At 48.8% G+C, this 13,469-nt stretch overlaps 2 protein-coding genes across 7 annotated transcripts in view; one reads left to right on the forward strand and one right to left on the reverse strand.

Moving 5' to 3' along the window:
- Positions 1-3,983, forward strand: part of Ppl (periplakin) — a 56,024-nt gene extending 52,041 nt beyond the window's left edge. For both annotated transcript variants that reach the window (XM_076577937.1, XM_006984667.4), the window contains exon 22: positions 456-3,983. In XM_076577937.1, coding sequence (XP_076434052.1) covers positions 456-3,119 — 2,664 coding nt within the window. In that variant the 3' untranslated portion in view covers positions 3,120-3,983. The remainder of the gene's footprint in view (positions 1-455) is intronic.
- Positions 3,984-4,121: 138 nt separating this feature from the next.
- The window catches only part of Ubn1 (ubinuclein 1), a 33,048-nt gene continuing 23,700 nt past the window's right edge, over positions 4,122-13,469 (reverse strand). For 3 of the 5 annotated variants that reach the window (XM_042283584.2, XM_006984668.4, XM_042283583.2), the window contains 4 exons: positions 12,027-13,247; positions 8,620-8,863; positions 8,297-8,386; positions 4,122-6,359 (listed from right to left, as the gene is read on the reverse strand). In XM_042283584.2, the coding sequence (XP_042139518.2) occupies positions 6,310-6,359; positions 8,297-8,386; positions 8,620-8,863; positions 12,027-13,247 (1,605 nt within the window). In that variant the 3' untranslated portion in view covers positions 4,122-6,309. The remainder of the gene's footprint in view (positions 6,360-8,296; positions 8,387-8,619; positions 8,864-12,026; positions 13,248-13,469) is intronic. The other 2 variants (XM_006984670.4, XM_076577938.1) reach the window with 1 other exon arrangement.

Raw genomic sequence — 13,469 nt, forward strand, 5'->3', positions numbered from 1 at the left:
TCTCCAGCCCCTTATTCAATTTTTCTTTTCTTTTCTTTTTCTTTTCTTTCTTTCTTTCTTTCTTTCTTTCTTTCTTTCTTTCTCTTTCTTCTTTCTTCTCTCTCTCTCTCTCTCTCTCTCTCTCTCTCTCTCTCTCTCTCTCTCTCTTTCTTTCTTTCTTTTTGGTTTTTCAAGACAGGATTTCTCTGTTTAGTTTTGGTGCCTGTCCCGGATCTCGCTCTGTAGCACAGGCTGGCCTCGAACTCACAGAGATCCACCTGGCTCTGCCTCCTGAGTGCTGGGATTAAAGGCATGCGCCACCACTGCCCAGCTCCTTATTCAATTTTTAAAAGAGTAAAAGTCACCCTAGAACACTAGTGGAGTCCCCAGAAGACCACAGACAACCAACCCGACTTGTCCGAGGAGAGCAGACCTGCCAGTCTCTAACCATACATTCATTGTCTTTTCTGCCATAGCAGCCAGAAGCAGGAGTGGCCCGTGAGACCCTGCAAGGGGGCAAGCTTGGTTCCAGCACAGAGGAAACATGGAAGATTAAGAAGGAACTGGAGGAGGAGACGGAGCGAAGGCAGCAGCTGGAAAATGAGGTCAAGAGTGCCCAGGAGGAAATCCAGACCCTGAAGGATCGGGGGCCTCAGGAGTCACTGGTGAGGAAGGAGGTGCTGAAGAAGGTGCCAGACCCCACCCTGGAGGAGAGCTTCCAGCAGCTGCAGCAGACCCTGGCTGATGAACAACACAAGAACCAGCTGCTGCAGGAGGAGCTGGGAGCACTACAGCTTCGGCTGCAGTCCCTAGAGCAGGAGACCAGGGACGGGGGACAAGAGTATGTGGTCAAGGAGGTCTTGCGCATTGAGCCAGACAGAGCCCAGGAGGATGAGGTCCTGCAGCTTCGGGAGGAGCTGGAGGCACTGCGGCGGCAGAAAGGTGCCCGAGAGGCTGAGGTGCTCCTCCTACAGCAGCGCGTGGCGGCCCTGGCTGCTGAGAAGAGCAGGGTGCAGGAGAAGGTCACTGAGAGGGAGGTGGTAAAGCTGCAGAATGACCCTCAGCTGGAGGCAGAATACCGGAGGCTGCAGGAGGAGCACCAGCGAGAGGGCACACTCAAGGAGAAGCAGGAAGAGGAGCTGAGTTTCCTGCAGGCCAAGCTCAGGAGACTAGAGAAAGAACGGGCCATGGCAGAAGGCAAGATCACCGTCAAGGAGGTACTCAAGGTAGAGAAAGATGCAGCCACAGAGAGAGAGGTCAACGACCTCACCCGCCAGTATGAGGATGAGGCTGCCAAGGCACGCACTGGCCAGCGGGAGAAGACAGAGCTTCTCCGAAAGATATGGGCACTGGAAGAGGAGAATGCCAAGGTGGTGGTACAGGAGAAGGTCCGGGAGATTGTGCGGCCAGACCCCAAGGCTGAGAGTGAAGTGGCCAACCTCCGCCTAGAGCTGGTGGAGCAGGAGCGCAAATTCAGGGGTGCCGAGGAGCAGCTGAAGAGCTACCAGAGTGAGTTGGAGGCCCTACGGAAGCGTGGGCCACAAGTAGAAGTCAAAGAGGTGACCAAAGAGGTCATTAAATACACAACTGACCCAGAGACCGAGCAGGAGCTCCAGCGGCTCAGGGAGGAGATCATGGACAAGACCAGGCTAATAGAAAGGTGTGACCTGGAGATCTACCAGCTAAAGCAGGAGATCCAGGCCCTGAAGGACACCAAGCCGCAGGTGCAGACCAGAGAGGTGGTCCAAGAAATCCTGCAGTTCCAGGAAGACCCCCAAACCAAGAAGGAGGTAGAGTCTCTACGTATAAAGCTATCAGAAGAACAGAAGAGACAGGTGGACTTAGAAGGGGAACGGGCATCCCAGGAAGAGAAGATCCGATGCAAGGAGGAAGAGCTGGCACAGGGCAAGGAAAGGGTTGTACGCCAAGAGGTGGTGCAGTATGAAGATGAGCCGGACTTGAGAGCTGAGGTGACCGCCTTCACAGACAGCATTGACGCCGAGCTGCGGCAGATCGACAAGCTGCGAGTGGAGCTGCGGAGGCTACAGCACCGCCGAGCAGAGCTGGAGCGGCAGCTAGAGGAACTGGAGCGTGAGAGGCAGGCACGCAGGGCAGCTGAGCTGGAGGTGCAGAGGCTGCAGCAGCGGCTGGCTGCACTGGAGCAGGAGGAGGCCAAGGCTGGTGAGAAGGTGACCCACACACAGAAGGTGGTGCTGCAGCAGGACCCCCAGCAGACCAGGGAGCATGCCCTGCTCCGAGCCCAGCTGGAGGAAGAGCGGCACCGGAGGCAGCTACTGGAGGGCGAGCTTGAACCCCTTCGTAGAAAGCTGGCTACCCTGGAGAAGACCGAGATCAAGGAAAAGGTGGTCTTCTCTGAGAGTGTCCAGGTGGAAAAGGGTGACACTGAGCAAGAGATCCAGAGGCTCAAGAAGAGCCTGGAAGAGGAGAGCCGGAGTAAGAGGGAGCTAGATGTAGAGCTGACCCGGCTAGAAGCCAAGTTATCTGAGTTAGAATTCTACAATTCTAAGTCATCCAAGGAACTGGATTTCCTGAGAGAAGAAAACCACAAGCTGCAGCTAGAGCGGCAAAATCTGCAGCTGGAGACCCGGAGACTCCAATCAGAGATTGAGATGGCAGCAACAGAAACTCGAGATCTGAGGAACATTACCATGGTAGACTCTGGAACCCACCTCAACTCTAGGTTGTGGTCCCTAGAGAAGGAACTGGATGACCTCAAGAAGATGTCCAAGGACAAGGATCTGGAGATCGATGAACTGCAGAGGCGCCTGGGCTCTGTGGCCGTCAAGAGAGAGCAGAGGGAGAACCACCTGAGGCGCTCCATAGTGGTCATTGACCCTGACACAGGCCGAGAGCTGTCCCCAGAAGAGGCCCACCGAGCTGGGCTCATCGACTGGAACATGTTTGTGAAGCTCCGGAGCCAGGAGTGCGACTGGGAGGAGATATCAGTGAAAGGCCCTAATGGGGAGTCATCAGTGATCCACGACAGGAAGTCTGGCAAGAAGTTCTCTATTGAGGATGCTCTGCGCAGTGGAAGGCTAACCCCTGCTCAGTATGACCGCTATGTCAACAAGGATATGTCCATTCAGGAGCTGGCAGTCTTGGTTTCTGGGCAGAAGTAGGCCCAGCTCTTCTGCCTGGCTTTCCTTGGAGAGGGGATGGCTGGCTTGCTCCTACTCAGCAACCTCTTGGGTGTCTTCTGCTCCCCAGTCCTCAAACAGGCTTCTGAGCTAAGTGTTTGATCCACACTGTATCGGGCTGCTTACAGTGCAGCTACTGTAATACTAGCAGACACCAGCTGGGTAGGCAACTCTCACTCAGCTCAGCATTATTCAGTCTGGGTGAGTGACCTGCTCCCACTTCTGATGATTTAATAACCTTGATATTCTCTTCTCTTCCTTTCCTACATGCTCCCACCATCAGTGCTTATAGCTGGAAACTATAGCACAAGAAAATATTGCAGACACACTCACTAAAACAGCATGGGCTTTAGACGTCACACAGTGACACAGGGTAGAAGGCTTCCTTTCTGCCTCTTTCCACTCATCAAGACTGGGTCATCGGGGCTGCTGACCTCACCATTTTAGCTTTCTGGTTGGGATCAAACTAACAGCAGTGCCTGCTCAGTAGTGATTCTTTCCATGAGACAGACAGACAGACAAAGCTCTACGCTAGAAAATGTGTCCAGAATCCACAATGCCTGGCTCCTGGTGTTAGAAAGCTAGCCAGGATGCGCCAGAAAGACAGCATCAACGACTGTTTCCTAGTTCTAAACTGAAAAGATCTTAGTAATGGATGGTGTGTTAGCCTTACTTCCAGTGCCTTACAAGTCCTCATTATCTCATTGGCATTTAGATATATGAAAGTTGATTGTTCTTCAAACAAATTTCTGCTTCTCTGTATCTCATGTATTATGTAAGAAAATGGGAAGTGATAGGGAACTTTATTTATGGCATGAAAATAAAAATCTGGTGGTTTGATTCTAACTCAGAGTAACTATTATTCCTTTACATGAGGCTGATCCTTGGCTCTCAGGCACAATGGGCATTCCATACACACCAGAGCTTCTATGTACCGAAAAATCACTTGCAAATACAATAGAAACAAAAGAATGAGGAAATACATTCTGGAAACCTCAAAACAATTTATTGAGTTGCTTTATACAAGATTAACAATTTCCACACCACCCCCTAACACCAACATAGTTGCTGCACAAAAGCCACAGCCCCTCTCACACCTAAGAAACGGCCACGCCTGGTTAAGTGCTCAGAGCCTTGCACCAACCAAAGAAACCCTTGCATCCCACTGAGCGCTCTCTACCCCCACCCTCTGCTGTAGCCGGGCTGCAGGTCTCCCTGGCCATGGCTGTTTAAGTCACTCACTCTTTCATTACCACAAATAAAGCATAAACAAGGAAAAGAAATCTCAAACTCCCCATCAAAGAAACGTTTCCCTGAGGCAAGAGGCATCGCTAGATTCCTAAAGATGAGGGCATCCTGTTCTAGCTGCACACGCAGTGGCACATGGGGAGGAGGGAGCACCAAAAGGGTGGGGTGCTGGGGCCCGTTCTTTGACGGGCAGAGGAGCCTGGAGAGTTCCCACTGCTCAGCTTTGCTGGCGGCCTCAGCTCGGCTTAGAGCTCAGCTATACAAATCTCTTCTTTGGCTCTTTTTGCTACTACCTAAGACTATTCTGTAAACAAACTGGAAATCCAAGTTGCAAAAAATATATGTAATAAAAGGGTAAGGAATCCACATGGCCCAATGTGAAAACAATTGGTTCTTCCATACAAAAAGGAATCAGAACAGAGGCCGGACCAAAGAACTGACAAAAGTCTTGCTCTCAGTAAGGTGGAAAGGTGGCCACCTCCACAGGAATGGAGAGCTACTGAGTTCCAGACCCTTGAAGCAGGAACCAAGAGCACACCTGACTCACCCTAGGTGTACACTGAGAGTGCTGATCACCTTCCCAAATGTTGTCTGGCTAGGTAGTCAGCCAGACCCACTGTGTGGTAGATTGACAGGATAGGTAAGGGCCCTCCAAGTCCATATGAAATAGCCACTGGGTGAGTGTGGTAGCCTAGTGATGGAAGCTCTGTAGTCTATTTTTGTTCTCTGTCCACTCTCCAGACCCTCTGCACATCCCCCTAAGTCCACACAGAAGCTCTCTGTCTGGAGAGCACGGGTACCCCAGACCTGTTCTCTGTGGCAGATCCTTCAGAGAAGCCTGCCCTGTGGCTCTGACAGAGATTTCTAAGAATAAGACAGAGTGGAATGTCTACCTGTGGCTTGGAATCCCTGGGCTCTCAGACACAGAGAACTGAGGGGCTCCCCTGCAGCCCACCTGTATCAACTCTAGAAAAACAAAACAGAGCTGTAGCTCCATGGGAACCTGGGATTTAGGGGCTCAGATGACTTTCAAGTCAGGACGGCACAGATTATGATGTGCAGTCATAAAAAACCCAATTAAATAAAACTGTCTTAAATACAGACTAGCTTTAAAAAAGATCTTCATCTCAGATCCACTCAGTGGGCTGAATGGATAGATTCGAGTTGTCAAAGTCTGCTCCACCAAAAAGGCACTGGAATTAAGTCTTCCTATAATGTGATGTGTGAAGAGCAGTCCCATTCTATCCAATGCATTCAATGGTAATGATGAAAACAGCCCAAGATAGGTGTGTTTAAAAATCCTACCACAATTGTAGAATCTATAAAGATCTTTTTCTCTCTAAGAGCTTCATTGTCATGTTCTGAGGAGAAACTAGCCCCTACAAGAGCACACATTAGGTGTTCCTAGTATTTTGCAAGGTCTCCCACCTGTGGCTCTGGCCCGAGTCTTGTCCTCTTGAGCACACAGCCTGAGGATGGAACAGAATCACAACCATCCAGGGATTCTACTGTGACCAGGAGGAGTCCCTGACCAGTAGGGAGCTCTGAGATACTCACACCAAATGCCAGGAGTTGGGCAGACCTAGAGCCCAGTAGCCAACAGGTCTGCCACAGGAGCTCACGCACAACGTGCTTCCCAACACAGTCTAGGCACACTTCCCAGCCCAGAGCTGCCCCTTGATGTCGTCCAGCGACCAAGCCTCGAGGCCCAGAGCACCGGGTCAGTAAGTGCTTTGTGGGCAGCAAAAGCTGCCCCGTGGTTGAAGGCTCATCAGAAGTGCTAAGAAGTGCTCCATTTCAAACTTGTTCTTGCTCTGGAAGACGAGCAGTGGGCAGGAAGAGCACAGCAAATGTCTGTTATCAGAGACCTACGTGTTGGGCTTCCTCCTAGATCTACGTCAGATGAGTCCATCCTCCAAAGTGGTCACAATTTCCTCGGTACAACAGGCCCTTTCCCATGAAGCTGTGAAGCATCTGGAAAAGAATAAACAAAAACAGAACATTCTTTAAGTGCCCCAATTCCTTTACAAGACAACAGAAACAAACTGCACAGGGAACGTAAGTAGCAAATGTCCCCACACAGTGGCTGTGTGACGTGCTACTTGCAGCATCATGCATGAGCACTGCACTGTACAGGCAGGGGGCTGCGGCGCACTGTCTATACAACAGGCACTCTGCAACACGACAAGGGCCTGACGACCACACAGAACCCAGACAATGGTCATTCTCTTGCCACCAAAATGCACTCAGGTACCAGAGGGACAAAGGCAAAAGCAACGGCATCAAGTCCACGTGGAAGAAGGGAAAGCAGAGCAGAAACAAGTCTCCGCGCCCACTAACCCATTTTCATGGCTGCTCTTCTGATTGCCACCAATGCCTTTTTTCTTTTCCTCCTTGTGGTACTGGGAATGGACCCAGGGCTTTATATACACTAGGCAAGTGCTTGACCACTGAACTACATCCCCAACCCTCCAGATGGTGGGAGGGGGAGGTGCGCGCCGACACACACACAGACACAGACACGGACACGGACAGACAGGAAAATGGTACAAGAAATGTTTTTCTTTTCCTTTCTATCAATCTTCCTCCCCTCTCTGTTGAGTGAAAACTCCACAGACCCAGAGTCTGTTTGCAGTGGTTCTTCAATTACTTTGTTTCTCTCAAAGAGGGACATTTCCAAAGCAAGTGGAGGTAGCACCATCTCACTTTCATACCACACAGGCTCTCCAGAGCTGGAGAGGCACCCACACTGCACTTAATTTGAGTGGCAGCCACCGGTGTAGAGAAAGTCCTCAGATGTGGCTGCTTCTTCAGAGAAAGGAATGACTATCAACACTGGCTTTGCTTCTCAAAGGGCTTCCCTTTGTGGAAAACTACAAAGTCACCCTCATCCTAACGAGGCCTCTGGAATTCACTACAGAGTTCTCAGCTTTAACGTGTGGGTACAAGGCACACACAAGCAGATCCCAAAGTGGACTGTGAGCCCAGACTGTCCATGAGCAGGTCAAAGGCACACACAGCCCCAGAGTCTGCATCTGACTCCTGCTCTATACATATCCGCACGTTCCCTAAGCTCAGCCTCCTCTCCCCAGGACAGCCCTGGGTCCTGTTGGGAACAGGTCTAAAGTGCTAAGAACAACAGGACAAAGTCAGGTTCTCATTGGGCTCCTAAGCCAAAATCCCATGAGGTGTCTCTATGCAAGAATCCAGGAATCAGGACAGAGTGAGGCTAGTCCACTTACTACAAGATGCCTCCCTGTGGCAACTATTCCCCATTCTCATGCTCTCACGCTGGCAATACATGTACCCAGGGCTTTTAGTGCTGCCTACTTCCAGAAGACACTGGCTTCATTCCTGGTGTGTTTCCAAGTCTGTTTCCAAAGAAGGGTTAACACCAGGGTGGATTGAAAGCTGCTTCTCTTACAGGTACATACTAACTCTCTCACAGTCATGTACTATGCTCTCTCTCTCCCTGTTCTGTGGCTATTTACTCCTTTCAAAGAGCATCTGCCACCTGACAATGCCTGGCAGGTGTGTAGTATTTTACCAGGAAGGCCCTGAAGTGCTCAGTTAACCTTTGCACAGAGCCACCATTACCCTTTCTCTCTTTAAATGCATATGAAGGGCTGGAGAATCCCTGTTTCATGCTCAGGCTCTACCATACACTGTTGTCACACAGGCTAAGTCAGACCCAGTGGCCATTCCAATAGGAAACCAGGAAAAGCCTCTGATAGTACAGGCTTATATTATTCTGGAACTCAAAGCCAAAGAGTCAGAGCCTCAAAAGACAAAGCAAAATACAAAACAGTGATGATGAAGCAGAGATGGCTAAAAGCGCCAGCAGCAAAGCACCTAAGGGTGGAGGGGTATAGCGCATGGGGCTCATGGAACACTGCCCATCTGGCATTTACCTGGCAGACTCTGTGGGACATGGGTGGACACAGCAGCATGTGGGAGAGGCGCTGTGTGGGGTGGGCTGGAGTGCAAGCCAGCCAGAAGACCTGAGAGAAAACAGGAGGGGAGAGAACAAAACACACACATTGAAGACAGAACAGAAAAGCAGCTTGAGAGATCCAGAGCCCCAGGCAACCTATGGGCCTGTCTGAAACAAAACAGCAATACTGGGCACTAATCAGCTTCCCGGGACAGGGGGTGCTCCCAAAGTCACACCAAACACATACAGGACCCAACATGTCACACAACATAGGAACAGAGGCAGGAGACAGTAACTTACTGTGGCTGAGGCCATGGTGGAAGGTCCCAGGGGCTGGGCCTGTAACAATGGCATCCTTAGAGACCCCTGCTTTGGCAGAGGAGTCTGAACTGAAGGAGAGCACGTGAAGTGGAAATGGGGTTATGATTCCCAGTGAGTTTGAGTTCATAGCTCCAGGAAGCTTGGGGTTGTTGGACTTATAGGATGAAGGCAGCAGGCTTAAAGAAGATGTGTTGGACAGCAGCACTGCCCCTCCGGTTCCTTTCTGGGGAGGAAACACACACAATAAGAACCTCACCTGTGAGAGTCCCTTTACTTAGCACTCACGAGAGGAATGAGGAAGTCTCTATGGGCCAGCATCTAGGGGCTTCGAGGGTACAGAGGTAATTTTAAAAATAGTAAATATGTTTCTTTCGTGAAGCAGAGAAGTAATATACCGTGTATTCGCCAGGCAGTGGTGGCATTCCCCTTTAATCCCAACACTCAGCAGACAGAGGCAGATGGATCTCGGTGAGTTTGAGGCCAGCCTGGTCTACAGAATAAGTTCCAGGCTACAGAGAACCCCTTTCTCAATAAATAAAAACAAACATTATATATATATATATATATATATATATATATATATATGTATGTATGTATGTATGTGTATGTGTATGTGTATGTATATGTATATGTATATATACACACACATATACCTATATAGTATATAATATACATATATACCATGTGGATATTCATAATGCACATATAAACACATAGATATACAAATATAAAATAAACATATACTCATATTTTAAATTTATTATAAAAATCTATGTAACACATATATAGGCAGGGATGGCTCAGTGAGGATCTTTGTGATTGCTGGTTTGTCTGGTTTCTTTTTGTTTTGTTTTTTGAGACAAGGTTTCTCTGTGTAGTTTGGAGCCTGTCCTAGAACTCACTCTACAGACTAGGCTGGCTTTGAACTCACAGAGATCTGCCTGTCTCTGCCTCCTGAGTGCTGGGATTAAAGGTGTACACCATCACTGCCCAGCTATTGTAGTTAAAAAAATTTTTTTTCTTAAAATTGTAACACTTTTTTAAAAAGTATCTTCATGGGGATAGAGAGGTGGCTCATTGGTTAAAAGCACTAGCTATTCTTCCAGAGGACCCAGGTTTGATTCCCAGCACCTATTATGATGGCTCACAATGGTCTTAACTACAGTCCCAAAGGATCCAACACCCTCTTCTGGCCTCTGGGCACCAGTTATCTTCATGACAAATTTAAAATCTAGAGGAGCCCTGGATCCTACCCAAAGTCTTCATAAATATGGACATTGTGGCAAGTTCCTCATTTAAAAAGATCCAACTAAAAATGGTTTCCCACATATTCATGTTCACGTAAAAGTGAACACTTCTGTCCCATCATTGGCCTTTTAAAGTTAATTGGAAAGCTTCATTGTAGCACTATGGTGAAATGTGGATTGTGAAATATAACTGCACCGGATTATACTCAATCGAACTTTCAATAAGACTAGCTAGTATGTATTCATGAGCCCTGACAACAGTTAAGTTAAAACACAAATGAACTAAAAGAAATCTTGTTCAGCTGGGCATAGTGGCACACACCTTTAATTCCATACTCAGAAGGTAAAGGCAGGTATAGAGGGGGTGGGAGGTGGGGTGTGTGTGCGTCTGTGTACAAGTGCGTGTGTTCGTTCTTTATATGCCCTTGTCTACCTTTGACTAGTTAAAGACATCTCAGGAAAATCATGGATTGTCATAAAAAGCATAAGTCTTGATAGAGATCTTCACCATGGCTACAAACCTCAATCCAAGGGCTCACAGGAAACAGGAAGTCCTTGTTCTATTTTTGAGACAGGGTCTCATAATAGGCTCACACTGGCTTATTATGTAGCTGAAGATGACCCTGAACTTCTGATCCTGCTGGACTCTACCTCCCAGTGCTGGGGTTGTAAGTATGCACCACCATGCCCAGTTTGTGTGGTGCTGGGCATCAAATCCAGGGCTTCATGCATTCTACCAATTGAGTTATAGCCCCAGCCTATAATGTATTGTCAAGGCAACATTAAGTCAATGGTTTCTCTTTTTTCTTTTTTGTATCAGCAGTAGTGGGGATTGAATGTAGGACCTTGTACATGCTAGATAAGAGCTCTACCACTGAGTTAGAGCCTCAGCCCTGAGGCTCGAGTTTAAATCCCTAGAACTTATATTAAACTGGGTGTGGTAACATAAGTCTATAATCTGGTGTACCTATAAGATGAGAAGCCCTATAAACTCAAGGGCCAGCTAGCCTGGTACAGCAGTCAACAAAAAAGAGATCCTGTCTCAAACAAGCAGAAGGTGAAGACTGAACTCAACACACATACCATGGCACATATGTGACCCAACTCATACAAACACATGTATGCACACATTTTTCCCCCCTGGAAATTAATGTGCACAGTCACTATACAGAGTGGTAGGGAGAATCGAGACCTGTCTACACTTTTTTTCCCCTTTTGGTCTCACAAGACAGAGTTTCTTTGCATATCCCTGGCTGTCCTGGAACTCACTTTATAGATCAGGCCAGCATCGAACTCAGATTTCTGCCTGCCTCTGCCTCCTGAGTTCTGGGATTAAAGGCGTGCACCACCACGCTTTTTGTTTGTTTGTTTGTTTTTGTTTTTCAAGACAGGGTTTCTCTGTATAGTTTTGGTGCCTGTCCTGGCTCTCACTCTGTAGACTAGGCTGGCCTCGAACTCACAGAGATCCGCCTGGCTCTGCCTCCCAAGTGCTGGGATTAAAGGCGTGTGTCACCACCACCTGGCGGCTTATGTGCTTTTAACTGCTGAGCCATCTCTCCAGATCTCTTTTCAATTTAACACAGGATCTCACGTATCCAGGCTGGTCTCAAACTAGATATGTAGCCAAGACTGGCTTTGAACTCCTGATTCTCCGGCTTCTATCATTGGGATTATAGATGTGCAACACTACTCTTGCCAGACTTCTAATTTTACATACACACACCCCACAACACACCTTCCCTGCTAGGTTCTGTCAAATCACCTTTGACCTACAGAGTTCTTTCAAGCCAATCAACCGGAAGGTGATACCAGTTCATGCTGAGGCATAAACACTACCTGACTGCCTCGTAATAGCTGAAAGCACTTCCATCTTTGATTCAGAGTGCAGAGGCAGGTTCTGGTGCTCACTCTACTCCTCACAGGCTCAATCTTTCCAGGGACCCAATGCCAACAGATATTCCCCTCCCTTTCCCCTTCCCCTTCATGTTATACTGGTCCTCCAATCACCAGTAAAAGTGAGACTAAACAGGAAACCAGGATTTTCTCCAGTGTCTAATCTCACTTACTGTCCCTACCTGACAGACCTCATTTCCCCAAATCCCCTGCAGTTAGAGCAGGTGGCAATGCTAGGATACTCACTGGCAAGGAGGTAGACGATGTCACACTACTAACTGCAGCGGGCTTCAGGGAGGAAGTCAGTAACTTTGCCACTCCCTGGGTCCCACCACCAGAATCTCCATTTGGACCTCCAGGTGGAGCCACCAGAGTCAGCTTCTGAGAAACAGGTGTTTTTTTCACAGCAGAACTTGGGGCAGCTCGGCTTGAAGGCTGTCCTGCTGAGGGAGACTGCACACCAGGGAGCATGGTCCCAGAAACAGAGCTCTGCACTTGGGCTCCTCCAGGAGATGGACTGCTAGAAGAAGCCCCATGTTTAGAGACTGAGCCAGCAAAGGGGTTATTCTTATAAGATGGCCCCACAGAGCTGGCTGGATGCTGCTTTGCTGGATGGCTCAGGGCAGTGGAGGATGAGGCTGTGGTCTTATGAGAGCTGCTGCTGGAGGCTGGTGAACTTCCGGAGGAGGCTGGGATAGTGGCATGGAAGGCCTGGCCTTTGGCTGCTGTCTTTACCAGCTGCAGAAGGGAACGATGACACTGTGGAGATGCAGCCTTTGGGCCTTGCAGTTTGTTGACAAAGGGGGTTGGGGGTGTGAAGCTTTTCTGCTGTTGAGTGCCTGCATGAAAGACTTTGACTTGGGAGCTAGTCATGGGAGCTGCTGCCTGGGGTCCATGAGACGTCCGTGGCAAACTGTGGTGCTTTGCTTTGGACTGGTGCAATTCAGACATACCCTTGCTGAGGGTAGCTTGGCAGGACAGCTCTTTGTAGCTAGAACTCTCTGGCTTTTTCTCCTGAGAGGACGGCCCCAGTGCTAGAGCCTGTTCAGCCAAAAAATTGAGAGGTGACTGCAGAGCATTAGTGGGTGGTGGTGCAGAAGAGCTGGGCTTTGCAAAGTTCCGTTTCTCTTCTGTACACAAAACACCAGCAACTTTTTCTGTTGGTGCTTTGGAGGGTGCAGGCAGTGTGAATTCAGAACTGCTGGCTGCTCTGCTGTTCAATACAGCCAGCTCTTTAGACACAGCTTCCACAGAAGATGCTGGATTCTGAACTAAGTCTTCATCCAGTGAGTCCTCCAGGGTGACAGGAACAGGGTCAGTGAGGCCACAAGTTGCCTGGGATGAAAGCTCCCTGTTGGTTGCCCCAATGCTCAGGCCCCCGCCCTGATGTTCTGAGAGCAAAGTAGTAGGACCACCAAGCTGTCCTGATGAAATGGAAACTTTTTTGTCAGGTTTAGCGGATGATTCCTAAAGGAAAGCAGAAATGCTCCTAGTTAGAAGTACTCAAAGATACCAATAGTGGCCTGTTAGGAGGATGTCAACAAGTGAACTCAAGTTTACTGGGTAATTACAAGACAAGTGATGGATGAGAGTAAGTCATGTCTGCCTTGCTTTGTAGTACGTACTACCTGCCATGTGTCTAGCTGGTGGAGGTTGATTTTAAGCCAACATGCTTTGTCACTAAGTAGA

The sequence above is a fragment of the Peromyscus maniculatus genome, chromosome 8 (assembly GCF_049852395.1).
Source record: "Peromyscus maniculatus bairdii isolate BWxNUB_F1_BW_parent chromosome 8, HU_Pman_BW_mat_3.1, whole genome shotgun sequence".
Lineage (NCBI taxonomy): Eukaryota > Metazoa > Chordata > Mammalia > Rodentia > Cricetidae > Peromyscus > Peromyscus maniculatus.